This window comes from Chinchilla lanigera, unplaced genomic scaffold (genome assembly GCF_000276665.1).
Source record: "Chinchilla lanigera isolate Chin_1 unplaced genomic scaffold, ChiLan1.0 scaffold00084, whole genome shotgun sequence".
Lineage (NCBI taxonomy): Eukaryota > Metazoa > Chordata > Mammalia > Rodentia > Chinchillidae > Chinchilla > Chinchilla lanigera.
Genome location: NW_004955485.1, coordinates 8,437,820 through 8,454,706, shown reverse-complemented (window position 1 = coordinate 8,454,706; position 16,887 = coordinate 8,437,820). Strand labels below are relative to the sequence as shown.

General features: G+C 51.1%; 1 protein-coding gene across 1 annotated transcript in view; it reads right to left on the bottom strand.

Moving 5' to 3' along the window:
- Positions 1–1,541: 1,541 nt before the first annotated feature.
- Positions 1,542–16,887, bottom strand: part of LOC102024117 (chromosome unknown open reading frame, human C10orf76) — a gene marked incomplete at its 5' end in the record, with an annotated part of 155,381 nt that continues 140,035 nt past the window's right edge. The window contains 2 exon segments of the mRNA XM_013504087.1: positions 1,542–3,133; positions 4,623–4,739. Coding sequence (XP_013359541.1) covers positions 3,041–3,133; positions 4,623–4,739 — 210 coding nt within the window. The 3' untranslated portion in view covers positions 1,542–3,040.

Below are 16,887 nucleotides of genomic sequence, written 5' to 3'. Positions count from 1 at the left end.
CGGCAGGCAGCGGGGCCTGGGGAGGAAACCCCGCCCCAGCCCGGCCCCTTCCTCCACAGCCAGCGCCTCGCGCGGAGCCAAGCCCCGGGCTGCTCCGTCGGGCTGCCCCTGCTGCCCCGGCTCCCGCTCGTTCCCACCCTCACCGCCTCGGCCCGCTTCCGACGGCCGGGCCGCAGAGCAAGTCAAGCCCGGCTCTGACCTAGGCGCCGCCCGCCGGGGGACAGCTGCCTTCTCTCGGTTCCGGCGGGTCCCTAACTCTGCCCTCGCGGCCCTCTCGAGGGGCCTCACACACCCCTACGAACCTTATTCCCGGACCCGGCGTCCCCGCTGGCCAACAGGCCAACAGAAAGAGGAGGAGGCTGGAACCAGGTCAGTTTCTCAAGACCGCCTGTCCCTCCGCCTTTCAACTTTTCTGCCCTTCTCTTGTTACCTGCCCCGGCCGATATGCCTCGTTTTCAGCAGATCTGGGGTTCACTGAGGCATTTGGGGGTCAGGTGATAACCGGTGAGAAACAAACAACCCTTTGATGAAGCCACTGTCCCTAAGTTTAACTCCCTGTCTGGAGAATGGGGCAGGACGCGTCACACGAGTCACTAGGACGGGCAGATGTTGTCCGGTGGGTCTGGAGAAGCAGCCTGCCCAGACCGAAGGCTTCAGCTTAAGTGACCCTAGCACTTTTACTGTCCTCACTGACTCCACGCCCAACCACGTGCCCGAGGGGGCCGGCGTTCCGGGGTGACAGCGGCGGGAAGCACTGGGAAGCACGCCTGCGCCCGCTCTGCTCTGCAGGAGCGCACAGACCCTGCACAGAGGCTGCCTGTGGACACAGCATGGTCAGCTGCTTTTGAAGCTTATTCCTGGAGCAGGTGTGAACAGGCTGGCAGGCTGGGCACAGCGGCTTGCACCTGCACTCCAGAGGGCTGAGGATTCCAAGTGCCCTTAGTTCAAGGCCAGCCTGGAGATCAGCCTTTGCAAGGAGGGCAGGAAGTCCTCTGCCGAGTGTCCATGTCCATCTTGCCCTTGCTCACTTCTTAGGAGGACTGGCAGGAACCCTGAAGGTGCCCAAGGGATGACTGCTGGCCTCACCACCACTGTCTGGAGACAAGGGAACTTCTCCTTAGAGCAGGGGTCCCAACGTGGGCCACAGACCAGGAAGCTTAATCTGTATTTACAGCCACGCTCCATTTTTACTACGCTGCCAGACAGAGCCGCCGCCCCAGCAGATCCTCACAGGAGGGGACCTCACTGTGAGCTGTGCAGGCGCAGGGCAGGACTTCGGCATGCACGCCCTCCGCCTTCCCGCAGCTGCAGATCTGTGGGAAAGTCTTCCATGAAATCGGCCCCTGGTGCCGAAAAGTTTGGGCAAGGGAGGCTACAACTCTGAACTCAACAGGCTTTGCTAGGGCCAGAGGCTCCGAGGAGCCTGTGAGGACCAGCAGGCGTCCCCTAGCCGGGGCCAGCACCCAGGAGGTCACCTTCAGTCTGTCTTTGAGAAGTGAATCTGGGCAGAGGAGATTAAGGTGGGAAAGAAGACACTAGGATGACTGTCCCACAAATAAACTTTTAATAACTTCAGCCTGTCAGCAGTTCCAGGTCTAGCTGCTGTTGAGTTTATCACCAGGAAGACCCTACCTGCCCCAGGCTGACCCAGCCACTAGTGACCAGTGACCAGAGGTAAACTAGCCCACGACCTCTTAAGAACCCCACATCTGTGTGGCATCTGTTGGTAGACACCCTGGAAGTAGGACACATCTCAACACTGAAGCGGGAACCAGGGTTCCCAGGGAGGGCAACTGCTCCAAAGTGACTGGAGTCTACCTGGTAGCGCCCGGAAGGTCGCACACCTGTTTTCACAGCGGGAGTCCTGCATGCTCTCATTCTTCCTTCGCTGCTTCCTGCCTACCTTCCTGAGGGCTTTCAAAGTACTTTAAAAGGGATGGTCTCCGAACAGCAGCTATCTGGCAGGCAGCTGCGGGGCAGCACAGGAAGCCTACAGAGGTCCCACAGAGGCTACTTGGAGGAGGCGCGCAGGCCCGTTTTCTGAGGGCCAGGAGATCTGCCTGTGGCCCACCTGGAGTCGGGCAGACAATGCTGGGCCGCCTCTTGTAGACGGAGGGCACCCTGCCCCCAGCAGGAACAGATTCCTCCCTAGAGGAAATTCTCAGGCAGGCTGGATGTAAACAACAGCAGGGTGAGGGGGTGGAACTCTTGGAGGGGAGCTCAGCAGAGGCAGGAGAGGCTCCCTGTGGAGGGGTGGCTGGGGTGGGGGAGCTGCTGGAAAGGGAACTAGCAAAGTAGGCACCTTGAGGGGTCCAGAAAACCTGTCAAGTGTTTATTTCACACACACCTGTAGACAGTTTAAACCAGACTAAAAATAAAAAGCTAAGACTGTGAGCCTACTGTGCTGATGACTCAGTGGTTTGGAAGGCAGGAGAAAGCAGACAGGTACTCCTGATGCCGAAACTAAGACCTACGAAGTGGTGGTGGACAGTAAAGCTTTGGGGAGACTGCGGTCTTCAGTTTTTCAGAGAAGTCAACTCTGAATTTAGAAAACGTGTAATACCTACCCTGAGCCTGAGCTAAGGGTCTTGTGACAGACTGCCGGTAGGGGCAGGGGACACATATTTCAAACCCAACTCAGCTCCAGGCCCAAATCAAGCAGGAGGGAGTTCCAGGTATATCTGAAAGTTGACTTGTTTTCAGGAACCCCGGGACTTCAGGATGTTGGTGTCACCGAGAGCTTAGCCCACCAACTCCTGAAAGTGAGTCAGAAGCTACAACTTGCAGTCTCAATTGGAAGTGTGAAAGGGTATCCTGGAAGCCCCCACATTCTTAGATGTGTCTCCCTTTGCCCACCCATTCCTCCCCAAGTAAGATCCCCTGGCTTGCTGCTGCTGTCCAAGCTCCACTGAAGTACCGCCTTCATCAAGAGACCTCGGTGTCTGTGTTTCTCTCCGACCTCAGAGGCAGCCCCTTCTCCCCGTCTAGCCCAGGAGCCTCATGAACAAGGGCAGTCCGTGGCTGTTGAGAGCAGGTAGACTCAGGAGATAGTGGAGAATTCCTTCAGCAGGACCTCCTGGCTGAGTGTGTGGAAGGCCAGGTTCCTCCGGACGTTGGTGCTAATGGATCGAACCTGGGGGAGGTGGAGGGATTAAGTGGTCAGGCCAGAAGCAAAGGAAAGGGCAGCATGCCAAGTGACAGGCAACTCAGCAGCTTCCACCTGAACTACATCTGCTCTGTTCCCCTGTGCCAGGGTGCAGACAAGAGAAGTGAGGAGGGCAGAAGCCAATGCTAAGAGCCTCATGACCCAGGTCCTCAGATTCTCTTTCACAACCCTCTTCATCTCCCAATAACTAATTCTCTTTGTTTATTGCTGGCTCCCAGTAATTACCCTACACCAACGTGAAGGCTCACCAGCCGCTCCATAAAGATGGCTACCATTATGGCTGTGTCTAGATGTCCCCCCAAGGAGGGGGGACACCTGTGGTCACAGATGGGGCTTCTTTAGAGGTGGCTGGATCTAGGGTGTGTGGCGCTGGGACTGATTCATGGTGCGATGCTAGGATCGAGGGCACTAGGATTGAGGGCGTGAGTGCTGCCCGCCCTAAGCAGCCTGGATGAGATACAAGGGGTAGAAAGAGCGGTGTTCCTCTCTCGCTTGTTTTGCTACCTACCTCCTGCCTGCCATGAACTGTTTCTCCTTGGTGATGCCTCTCTGCCATGTGCCGCCCTGCCTTGCAGCCAGCTGATTATGGGCTGAAACCTCCACACACTGTGAGCTAAATAAGCCTTTCCCCTTTAACTTAGGGTGTTGGATATTCTGTCTCAGCAGCAAGAACAGAAGCTAAGACAGCTACCCTGTTCCTACCTAACTCACCCCAGAGAAGTCCTGAGGAACATCATGTCAGGGTCAAAGTTGGGGCTGGTTTAACACAAGATGGATGACCCAAAACCCAGCATCATTACCACAGAGTTGGCACGGGGAAGAAGAAGGTTGGCTGATGGAGGTTACACCCCAGCAGAGGGAGGCTGAGAACATGAGAAGCAGGTAGAGCCCCTGTGTCTGCTGGGGTCCGCTCCAGCCAGGAGGCCTGTGTACACCCAGCAGGTGGGCGGCAGAACTACAGGAAGGCGCCACTGTTCCGGAGAACAGCTCTGGGCACAGGGCAGGAAAGGCACAGTGGGTAGGAGAAGCTGTTTTCCAGGGATGCTGGCAGGAGGTGCGGTAGGAGGCAGAGCAAATGCTCACTGGCTCCTGGGGTCCAAGGTGGAGGCTGCTGCAAGCTGAGCGGCCGGGAAGTGGGAATGGGCGTAGGGGTGGAGACTCGGTAACCGTGTTAGCGGGCCAGTTAGCAGCTCAGGAAGTGGTTACGCAGGAGGACAGGGTAAGGAACAGTGAGCCAGTGCTGCCCCTGGGCACAGAAGACCAACCCAGGCCTGGCTGGGGCTACGCAGAGCGATCTCGATCCCTGCAAGAAAGGCTAGCAGTGCTTCGGGAGTATCCTTTCCTCCCTGCCTTGCCCTGACTGGCTTGGTAGAGAAGCTGCAAGCTGGACTCCAGGAGAGCCCTCTAGGCCTGCTGCACAACAGAACCCACAGCCAAGGCAGAGGCGGGCACTCACCAGCTCCTTGAAGAAGGCAGCCTCCTTGTGCTGCTCTGAGTAGCGCTCATACTGGTCCAGGCCGTCCTGCAGCTTCAGCGTGAGTGTGTCATAGTTGGCTCGTACCACCTCTAGCACCTGGGGGAGGTCAAAGGCCAGGTGGGGCTGGGGCCACGCGAATCGCAGGTCACTGAGCACCAGGATGCTGCCTTACTGGCGCCCACTACTTATCACCAGAAAAGAGCACTGCCACAGGGAGCATTTCCTCCAGTTTCTGGGCCACTTCCTACTCTCTCACCCCCTGCTTTTCCTTTCCAGCTCAGCGGCCACCCAGCTTGCTCACTCTGGGTGTGGAAGGTGACAGCACAGCAAGTGTCTGGGGTCGCTTGCATCTCTAGTGCCATCAAGATGCTCTCAGCCCTCTCCTGAAGCGCTCTTTGGCCGGTCTGTCACAGCTGCTGAGCAAGACTGCCAGCGTTCCCTCGCGCCTCCCTTTCTGGGAACTGGGTTTCCAGGCCTGGGGTGTTCCTTAGCACCATCTGCCACTTGTTTTCTCTCAATGCCAACTCAGCCCTCCCAATCCATTGCCTGGATCAAGCTTCTGGGCACAGAGACACTTCCAAACTAAGCTAGAGCTTTCGCTCTGCTGAGAGCTCTGTCCTCAGCAAGGCTTGTCTGGCTTGGTGTGGAGAAGGGTCAAAACGGCACTGACTCTGGGAACTCTGAATCTGTGGTTCAGAAGGAAGGGACTCGCTGGGTGCAGTGGCACACTCCTGTAATCCCAGCATTCTGGGAAAGTTGAGGCAGAAGGATCATAAGCTTGAGCCCAGCCTGGGCAACTTAGTCCCAAAACAAAACAAAAAATTTAAAAGACCCAGCGATGTAGCTCTGTGTGAAGGCCCCGGATTCAATCCCACAATATCCCCCAGTAATAAAAAGAAGAAAGGCGAGGGTGGGGAAGGAGGAGGAAGGAGGAAGCAGCCATCACTGCAGCTCGGAGGTGACTTCGCTCAGATGACCCGGTGAGGCAAAGGCAAGGAGTGCTGAGGAGCAGCGCTCCGCCACGGGAGCAGAGAGGAGCTGGGCAGAGAGCAGCAGCCCGGGGCAGGGAGTAAATCGAGTACAGGGACTGACTTGCAGGGAGACCTCTGCTCAACAGGGAGCTTGGCAGCGAGTGGTGCGATGGGTGATGAGGACCGCAGCTCTCACAGAAGGCAGGGAGTGGAGGGAATACGCTGGAGTTAGAGGACAGGCGCCTGAGGAGCAAAAGGTGCCTCTGGGCTGTTCGCCCTCGCCAGTCCAAATGTGTGCCGGGGCAGACCTGCCTTGGTGGCAACCACTTCCGCCTGCCAAGAATTCCTGAAGAGACTGAAGGGCTGGAGAGCACGGGAAGCTTGTGCTCCGTGGGAGAGGCTCTGAGCTTGGTCTGGAGGAAAGGGACAGGAAGGACCGGGCCTGCCCCGCGTTCTCCCTCCTGGATGCCCAGCCCCACTCGCGAGGGCTGCTCGACACCAGCGCAGGCCGATCCCGGCCTCTAACCCTGTTCATCAGCTCTGCAGCAGGAGGGCCAGCGCCCAGCAGCAGCAGCCACACAGCTACCCAGGCCTCTGGCGCACGCGGGGCTGCACCTGTGGCTGGGACAGCCACAGCCCAGGTCGCTGCTCAGAAGTGAGTGGCTCAAGGCCAGAAAAGGCACAGTTCCTCCGAGACAGAACAAGCCTCAGGGTCCAGGCAAGGTAAAGTAAGGCGCACTTTCTCAAACTGTAATTAGCCTCGGCAATGCCCAGGACCCCGCAAAGTGCAGGGCCCTCCCTGAGGAGTGGCAGGTAAGGCAGAGAAAGCTCTGCAACCCACGTCTGGCAGCTCGGGCATCTGGCTGGGCCCCTTGACCTCCTGGCGTTCTCTTCTGGCGAGGGCAGAATGGAAGGTGGAAGGTCTTGCTGAGAGCAGCTGCTTTTCCTTTCCAAGTAAAGATGACTTTTGCCAGTACAGCCTGGTTGGTTTGTTACAGGAAAGTGAAAGCAGAAAAGGCTCCTGAGCCACCGGTTCCTTGGACAGAAATGAGTAGCTTCGGTGGATCACAAACTCCGTGTACGATCTCAGCTCTCATTATTATCATCATCATCGTTACTATTGTTTTTTATTTTATTTTTGTTTTTTGTTTTTTGGTACCAGCAATCGAACTCAGGACGTTGCACTTGCCAGGCAGGTACTCGTGCCGCTGAGCTCTACCCCTGGCCCTTTTTAAATTTTACTTTATTTTTGTTAAAAGAACAGCTTTTTGTTGCAGGGGGTCTTATCTTTTTGAGACAGGATCTTGCTGTGCAGTTCAGGCTGGCCTTGAGCTCACCTTATAGCCCAGGATGGTCTCAAATTCACAATGATCCTCCTGCCTCAGCCTCCTGAGTGCTGGGATTACAAGTGTGTGCCACCACACCTGGTTCCGCTCTCCTCTTGTCTGGACACTGCCTCCTGCCACCTCTTCTGTCTCTGGCCCCTTCCTGTGTGTTTCCTCCCTTTCCTCCTCTTTCACGCATGGGAACACTGCTGTCAGTTCATCTCGCCTCTGCTGTCTTGCGCCCTCCTTACTTCTCTTTTACTCCCCAGAAACACTCTAAGTGCAGGTCTGGGCTGTAGCCCATTCAGCACACCTGCTTAGTCTGATACTTCACTTTCTCTAGTTTAACACTAGGAGCCTGTCCCATCTGAGCCTCAGTATTGGCCTGAGAGGCAGAAAGGGCGGCAGCTTAGCCCAAGGCAATCTCCCAGAGCCCCTGCCCCTAGGCTTTACCACTGTAGTATCAGTACCCAGCTTCCTAGCAACTCCAGTGGCCCCTGCCAGGTTGAGATTGTGTCCTAGTCTATCAGCGAACAGTCTATATCCCCCAAGAACAAGAACACTTTGATCAGTTGCTGGGCTCCCTAGAGCCACGCTCACCACCTCAGCTCAAGGTAGCTTCAAAGTCAGGACATCACCTACAAGGAATTTGCACACCCCCTACCTACGACCCTCAGTGGACAGGAACCTGAATCCTGGGGAGGGGCTGACAGCAAGATAACTGAAAGCCTGGTGTGATGGCGCACATCTGTGATCCCAGCACCTGGGAAGGTGAGGGAGGAGGACCACAAGGAGGTGAAGGCTAGCCTGGGCTACATAGTGAGCTTAAGGGCAACCTGAGCTGCATGGCAACACCCTGTCTCAAAAAACCAACTGAAAGAAAGAAAGAAAGGAAGGAAGGAAGGAAGGAAGGAAGGAAAGAAGGAAGGGGGAAAAACTGAGCTGGGAGCTCTACTCTCACTACAAGATTTAGATAACTCACCTAACTCCTTTGAGCTGCAGCCCTTCCCCCTATGAAATGATCTTGAACTTACCTTCCATAAATTCAAGCTTTTATTGTTTTGTTTTGTTTTGTTTCCGGTACTGGGAATTGAACTCACAACCTCACGCTTGCCAGGCAGGCACTGTGCCACTGAGCTAAATCCCCAGCCCCAAATTCAAGCTTTGAATTCCTGAACATAACATACAATTGACAGAAACACCATCATCCCAAGGGCTACATTATACCTGCTGGGACTCAAAACTCATCAGCTCCACAACCCAGGAAGTACCTATTTCAAATTGACCCAAAGGTCTCATGAGCAAGCCATACATGATCTCCGGCACAAAGGGACACCTGTGAATTCAAGTAAAAGACCGAGCACAGACAAGTGGCCTCAGCTTCAAAGACCCGTACCTTCTTTGCCTTGAAACACTTTACCTCGACACAAATTAGGAAAAAGTAAACGAGGCAGAGGCTGGGCACCTGCTCCTGGGGCTTCTGGAGGGAAAGGGCCTGAGAAGACAGTAAAGTTAGTAAGAACATAGGCTGTGAGGTCACAGCCTGGACTGCAGTCCCAGATTGACCACTGGCTAGCTATGTAAATTTACAAGGTTCTTTTTGTCACCTCCCGGACTACACTGGGGACTGAACTCAGGGCCTTCGCCCTGAGCTACATTCCCAGGCCTCTTTATTTTTTATTTTGAGATAGGGTCTCACTGAGTTGTCAGGCTGGGCTTCAACCTCAGAGTCCACGTGGCTCTGAGTGTAACTGGCAGTGCAGCAGCCCGAAGTCAGAGATGGTCTACTGCCCACCGCCAACCTCAACAACTATGGTGGTACAGACTCCCAGCACTTTGGCAGGCTAAGGCAGGTGGATCCCAAGTTCAAGCCCAGCCTGGGCAACTCAGTGAGACTCTGTCCCAATATTCACAATTTAAAGATGGGGGCACGGGGGGCTGTAAGGAATGGAGCCCAGTGTGAGGGCTCTGGATTCAATCCCTGGCAGCAAAGAAGCCCGTAAAGGCCTGGCTTTTGTGAGAGAGATCAGGAAGCTGCTGGTTACAGCTGGGCAGACAGAGGTGCGGTGGGGAACACCCCAGTGCCCGAGGTCACTGGGAGCTGCCGGGGCGGGCTCACACATGCACACATCTTTCCCCAGCGCACACAGGACGTATCCTCACAGACAGTTCAGTAGTCTTGTCCATTTCTTAAAAAGTGACCAAAAGCCTGTGCCCTGGGCCTGAAAAATTGCTGTCTCAAATATGCTGGCCTGAATTCCCAGCAGAAAAGAACAGCTAAATAACAGGCTACGTCCTGTCAGGAAACTTGTATTCATTACTTTCTCCTCAGCGTGAACTGACATCCAAAGTCTGACCCATTTGGGGAAAGCCCGCTTCCAACCAGGGCAACACTATGGTCTGCCCTAGAGGCCAGGCTGCCAATAAGGATGAGACCACAGAATAGTCATAAGGGAAGCTTACTAAGTCTTTCACCAGAAAAAGAAATAACCATAGAAGCCACCGAGAGGGCAGTGGGAAAAAATGGATAGAGACTACTAGAGCAAACACCTCGATTCAAATGTATTTTTTGTTTTTTGGGTTTTTTTGGTACCAAGAATCAAACTCATGAACTCAGGCTTGCCAGGCAAGCACTTACGCTGCTGAGCTATATCCCTGGCCCTGGATTCAAGTCTTGACACCATCATTTACTAGTTATGTGACCTTGACCTGTATGACTCTTAAGCCCCTTAACTATCAAAGTCATATTTTCTTATAACATTGTATTATATATATGTATGTATATAAAAGGAATATAAAAATATAAGTGATAGGATCTATCAAACAGAAGGTCCCAAATGACTATGGGAATAGGAAGTATTTGATGTATTCAAATAAGATGGTTGAACAGTGCTCAGGAAGACCTGGAGCTCCCTAGCATCTGAGGACAATGGCATGGAAGGAAGCCATACTAGAAATAATAGTCTAGAAAGAACCTTTGAAATTACCTATCTAGTTCATGGCCTTCACTTCATAGATGAAGAAACAGATGTCCAGGAGGATGGTGAATTGCCCAAAGTTACAACTGGATCAGACACCCAATCTAACTGCTTTTTCTTTTTTTTGTACCAGGACCGCAACTCAGGACCTTGTGCTTGCCAGGAAGGTGCTTGTGCTAAGTGCTCATTCCATACTGGCAGGCTAGTCAAATCTGGGGCATGGTTGGGTTCACAGACTACATTTGGTCTTCACGTACCAAGGGTTTAAGAAATTCCAACTCACTCCTCCTGAGAAGAGGGAAGAAGGACGTATGGAGAGCTGGAGGGCTTGGTTTGATATTTGAGCTTTAACAGCTACCAGGCTCCTCAGCGACTGGGACACTTGTGTCAGTTTTCACAAGTAGCAACTGAAGACCCTGCTCCACCATCTTTTCTTTCTTTGTTTTTTCCGGTACCGGAATTGAACTCACGACCTCGCACTTGCCAGGCAGGTGCTGTGCTACTGAGCTAAATCCCCAGCCCCTGCTCCACCCTCTTGATAGCTGGTTGAAACCACCAACTAACTTTATCAGTAAAGCTGATTTGGACTGCTAATTTGATCACTCAATGCTCATTCAGGAGCTGGAAGTTAAAGGTTGTTAATCTTCAGTTGGGTGTTTTAGGCCTCAGCCACCTTTGGTTTTCAGGCCTAGGGTGGTTATTAAAAGGATTTAATAAATTCCTCCCCCAGTGAATGCTCCTAATCTTCCATTCTCCCAAAGAGGCTGTAGTCATTCTGTTCTACTTCCATGCAGTTCTGCTTTATGGTTTGTTTTTGTTTTGAGAGAAGGTATATAGTCCAGGCTGGTTTTGAACTATGTAGCCCAGGCGGGCCTTGAACTTACAGCGGTCCTCCTGTCTCAGCCTCTCAAGTGCTGGTATTACAGGCATATGCCATCATGCCTGGTACAATTTTGGTTTAACACTGTCAAACCCTTAATCATAGAAAAATTAATCTCTAGATGGCTTAAAACAGATACAGGAGTTCAAAAGGAATTAGGAGAAAAAGATAAGAAAGGCTGTTTAGAGGATTTTCATGATAATCTTGGACCCCACTGGACTGTGACCATTTGTTTTATATTAGATATTTACTCAAGTAGTTAGAGAATATGACTTTGGGGCCCCACTTCTCCCACCAAGCAGGAAAGGGTACCCTGAAGGGTCAACTCTAAAAGCTCAAACAAGAGCATCGCCAAGTGCGAGTCTGTGCCGTGCGCCTCTGCTTCCCTTTCCCATGAGTCGGGTGCTAAGCAGCACTGCCCATTCCACGAACTGACAGAGGAGACACACTCAAAGGGTCGGTGCAAGGCAAGCTGGGAGACACTCTCCACTCACAACGGCTGGAGATCTGGGACAGACCTATCCTGGCGCCACACTCCCGTTTCTTCCTAAGTCACCCATCAAAACTGCTCACAGCTCTTACAATAGCTCAGCTAGGGAGAAATACTCCAGGCAGTCAGACCGGGACAGGCCCTCGAGGGAGCTGGTGCAGAGGATGAGAACACAGCACAGCTGAAGAAGACTAAGTCACAATGGCCAGATGCACACACGTCCCCAAGAGTTACATGCAAGTTTGGGATGACTGGTTCCACCCTTTTTGAGATTTCCTGAAAATCATTATGGTATTAGGAGTTGGCCATCCTCTCCAACCCACTAAGACTAAGACCAAGACAGCTAAAACCAAGATTAAAACAAGAACAAGACCGAAGACTACTGATTATCGACCAAGATAAATGCTGTCATCAATATGCCCTTGCTACGAGTGGATCAGTATTAGCCAAGTGGCTGTCCTTGTCATCTCCCTGGTTCATTACAGTCTTGACCTACACTGTACTCACCTTGCGACTGTGCTCTCTAAACCTTCTCAGAGAAGTGGGCTCACTGACAGCCCATTCAAGACCCCTCTGGTCTCTCAAGCGCTATTCCCATCCCCGTTCCCCAATACACTGTCCTACTCTTAACCTCTGCTGTTTCTTAGAATTCATTCCTCAGCTTCGGGGAACATGAACTTGGCACGTCTGACATCTAGCAAGCTGGGAGTTACGTGTTTTCCCCCTGTATCACTCTGACCTGGTCTTAGCATAACGTCCCGTCGCTAAAAGAAACGGTGCTGAGCACAGTAGCTCTTCACTAATGGTCAGTGGCAAAGGAACTGCTAGAGAGAAGGTCCACGCAGCTGCAGGCCATTTCTATGGTAAATGTACACTCTGGCCTTCTCTTCGTCCGTGGAGGAACAACGTAACAAGTCAAACACACCATTTCTCACCAAGGAGGGTTGAAGTCTTTTTTTTTTTTTTTTTTTTGGTTTTTCTCTGGTACCGGGAACTGAACTCACGACCTTGCACTTGCCAGGCAGGCGCTTTTTGCCGCTGAGCTAAATCCCCAGCTTGAAGTCTTTTTCCTTCCAAAATCCAGTAAGGTTCTCAAACCAAAGTAAAACACTCTTTCCTATGGAAGTGTGGGTGACCTGCTCTGGGCATTGCCTCCTCCCTGCTCTTGGTACAGAGCTGAAATGCTCTGTAAGCTCTTGTATGAGACTGGAAGAGAAACAGCAGGTTTGATCTTCGTTTTCCCTAAAGGCAATTAACACAGTCTCCCTCTCTTCCTCTGCTTTTCTAGAAGCAGACCTTCCTGGGAACTAGCTATAGGTCTCCCAATGAGGAACAGCACCCTTTTCTCCCAGAAACAATAAAGGTCTGTACCTAACCTCGACGTTTCACCAGCTTGAGGACAGCATCTCAGCGGCAGTCACAGTGAAGTGGGAGTCGGGGAAAAAAGACTACGTAAGGGGATGTGTGCAAGGTGGCAAGCACGTGTTTGATACACAGAAAGTGCTTAAGTATCACGGCTGTTAGCACTCGGGAAACTGAAGCAGGATTATGAGTCTGAGACCAAACTGGGCCACACAGTGAGTTCTGTCTAGGTCCAGCCTGGACTATGTGGCAAAACTCTTGTCTTTATTTCCATAGCTTCCCTTTCAACTCCTGCTATAAACAAGCGAAGTCTACTCGCCATTCTGTCTGGAGAATGCCTGAATCCTCCAGGCTTCCCAATCTGCAGTGGAGACTGGCCTGGGGTCTTGGCATCAGCCAGTGGAAGTCTGGTGGAGTGGGAGGCCCTCTCCTGCAAAGCAAGCATGGGAGCCCTACTGATTTCCTCACTGAGATGGGTCACAGCTGTACCCTGAAGGAAGAGACCCAGCACTACCTTATGGACTTTCCACAGGGCCTGACGGAGCCTGAGAACAGTAAATGTCAACATGCTTAGAGGCTAACTCAGGAGCAGGCCCACCTGGAAAGAGAAGCATCTCATCGAGGCCACATGGTGAGATGAGGGCTAGGTGCAGGCAGTCTAACACTCAGCACTGCTCTCAGCACTCTGCTCGGCCAAGCTCTCAGAGCCACGCCCTGCCTTTACAAAGCTAACAAACAAACTGAGGGGATCGAGAGAAATCCCCACAGACAGGCGTCCCACAGACAAGGGAGCCAGCACCACTGATCGTGGTCGGGGGTCAGCTGTGTAACTGACTGGTGAATGGGCAGCTAGCTGAGCTGACATCGTGCTAGGCCTTTTTTTTTGAGACAGAGTCTCACCGTGTAGATCAGGCAGAACTATACTTGAACTCACTATGTAGCTTACGCTGGCCTCGAACTTGTGGCAATCCTCCTGTTATTTTTTTTTCTTTTTTTTGTGGTTCCAAGGATCGAACTCAGGACCTTGCACTTGCCAGGCGGGCGCCTGTGCCACTGAGCTCTATCCCCAGCCCTCGTGGCAATCCTCCTGTGCTGCGATCACAGATGTGTGCCACCACGCCCAGCTCCTTTTTTGTTTTGGTGTCTAGCAGTACCTACGAGTAATAATAGAATAATGGGCTTTGTTCTGGTGTATTGGTACATGCACATGACAGACACAGTTGATTATTTTTATCCTCATCCCTCCCTTTCCCTTTTGTCTCCTCTATTCCCTTCCAGATCTCTAAAAATTTACCTTCTAGTTTCCTGTCATCTCTCACTGACTGATTGAATGATCAATTGCTGGTGTAAGAGAAAACATGCGATACTTAATTTTTCTGAGACTGGCTTATTTTGTTTAACACGGTATTCTCCAGTCCATGCATTTTCCTGGCAATGAGTGATTCATTCTTCATTCTGATATAATAATGTAATGTAATAATATTCCATTGTGTAAATGAGTACACAACGTTTTCTTTTTTTGATAGGGTCTTACTATGTAGTTCAGGCTGGCCTCAAACTTACTATGTGGCCCACAGTGGCTCTGAACTGGCAAATCCTAATCCCTGAGTGCTAGGGTTACAGGTGTGTGCCAGCGCTCCTGGCAACTACATTGTATGGTGGGGAAAATTAAGGAAGCCAAGGTCTCTTCTCTCTGCCTACCACCTCTTCTAATGGGAGGAGGGGTACTGAGGATTGAACTAAGAACTTTTACACTGTGCTTCATCACCTGTTCTTTTTTTATTTTTTTATTTTGAGACAGTCTCACTATGTTCCCCAGGATGGGCTTGAACTTGCCATCTATTTTGCCTCTGCTTCCCAGAGTGCTGGGATTTTAGGGGTGTGCCACCATACCCAGGCCTACTCTTTTACTTTATACTACCATGATAGCTAATTGTGAGTAAAAAATTCTCTGCTAGCATAGCTGGGACCCTGAAACAGTGGCTGCAGTAAGGACCACTACCTTGGACAGATCTGTGACTCAAATTGACAGTGGGCTCCCATCAAGGTCAATCATGCAAAGAGCAGATTTCTCTGACACTGAAAAATAAAATCCTGTGCAAGGCACAAAGGATGAACAAAAGACAGAGGAGTGGGAAAGAACGTCACTCCCAGGCACAGTGACACATGCCTGTAATCCCAGTTGGCGGGGATCACAAATTCAAGGCCAGCCTGGGCAACTTAGTGAGACCCGATCTTAAAGTCAACTTAAAAGGTCCTGGGACATAGCTGAGCATTCCCTAAGTTCAACCCTTAGTGCATGTGGGGGAAGCATGTTAACTTTACTCGCCTAATATAAAAACTATAGATTCAGCTTCTCAGAAATAAGGTTTGATCCATCCTGAAATGTCCATCTGAGGTGTGTTCAATTTAGTAACAAATTTTAACTACATATTCTGTAGTCCCCCACTGTATGAGTGAAATCTGGAAATAGGGCTAAAACTGGTGTCTTTATTATTGCAGGCAATCAGATGGATATTCTTTGAAGACAAGATTAAACATGTTGATTTTAATAAATTTGTGCAAACTAAAAAAAAAAAAAAAATTTAACTACATAGATTTAGCTTCTCTGTTGTGTGTACTCATTAAATAACTGTCCACGACGATCTAGGCAAACACACATAGTAATTTTGGAGCAGCCAGGTAAAAAGTCCGGCTAAGCTATTTTTAGCATTTGCTTACATACAGCAACCAAAAGATTCACATCTCAGAAGGCAAGGAGAAAAGACAGGTATGTGAGCTCTGCATCTAACCAGTATCCAGAGGAGACTTAACTCCCTCAAATGCGTCTGCCTACCCATCACGCTTACAGGACAGAGCGTTGTCTGTCTCCTCATGGACATGGCCTAGAAGATGCGTACTGACCACACTGACAGTGAAGAAGACAAAACAAGAGACCCAAGAGCGTTGTGTTTCCACCTTCCTTGCTGTTTTGAGATCAGAGGGCCAAGCCTTTATAAATGATCAATGCTAGACTCAGGAATCGAAGGAAACATGGGAGAACGGGAGAGATATTTATCTTTTAGTGAATTATCTTTAAAAGCTATAAATGTCTCTACGATATAAAAACTGTTTCTAATATCCACTCAAGACTTCTCCCCAATAGAAACTAAAAACAGAGGAAGGAAGAAAGAATGAAGTACAAAGAGACAATATAAATGAATAGTTAATCAAGGGAAGGCTCTCTGAAAAGTGCATGAAATTTAAAAAATTCAGCTGGGTAATTCAGGGTGCACGTAGTACTTCAAAGCAATTCAGGATTCTACATGCAGTCAGGATGGACTGAGAACTGGGAACAAAAACCTCTTTTCAGACACTGGGTAGCAGTTAGTGCAGGACAGGAATCGCAAGAAAAGGAAAATAAACAAGGTGAGCATGAAGGTCTTACTGTGCTAAAGCGATATGAGTTTGAAGAGGCAGCGGAAGATGGAATTTATGACACAGTTCATCAGAGGAGGAGATAGGCAGATAAAGACCAGAAATTTGAGTCTGTACTGAATCTTGCTCAACACAACCACATGTATAGGGTCCATCGCACCCAGGGAAGGAAGAAGAGAGGAAAGGAGGGAAAGACAGGAAGCAGCAGGAGGGGGGGGAGGGGAGGAAGAGGAGCGGGGGAGGGGAGGCAAGCAACAAGCAGGCAGGAGGGAGGGGCGGAAGGGAACAAGAAAAGGCTGGGTGTGGTAGCACTTGGGAGGCTAAGCAGGGGATCATGAGTTTGAGCCTGGTGTGGACTACACAGCAAGTTCAAGGCCAGTTTGGCACACAAGACTTTATCCCCAAAACTGAATGAATGGATGAACAGACTGAAGGACAATCAAACAATTCTCAGAGCTTACCCAAGACTGGGAGGTATTTAAGTTCTGACCAGCTAGAATGAAGAGTTGTAACTTGGATCTGGGATGTCCCCAAGGTTTGCGCTGACAGCCTGGGCCCCGTGAGGTTTTCCACAGAAGCGCTTTGGGAAGTGGCTGGATTCTGAGGGCTCTCATCTCAGAGGATCCCCCCATTCCTGGACCCACAGTGAAGGGACTATCGAGAGGTGGTGGAAACGTGAGACAGGACCTAGCTGCAAGAAGCAGGTCACCAGGGATGGGTCCTGGGTGGGTCTGTCTCATCCCCAGCCCCTTTCTCTCCCTCCTTCCCTCCTGTCTTCCCATCTGCTATGAGGTAAGCCACTTTGCTCCAAAACTCCAGTA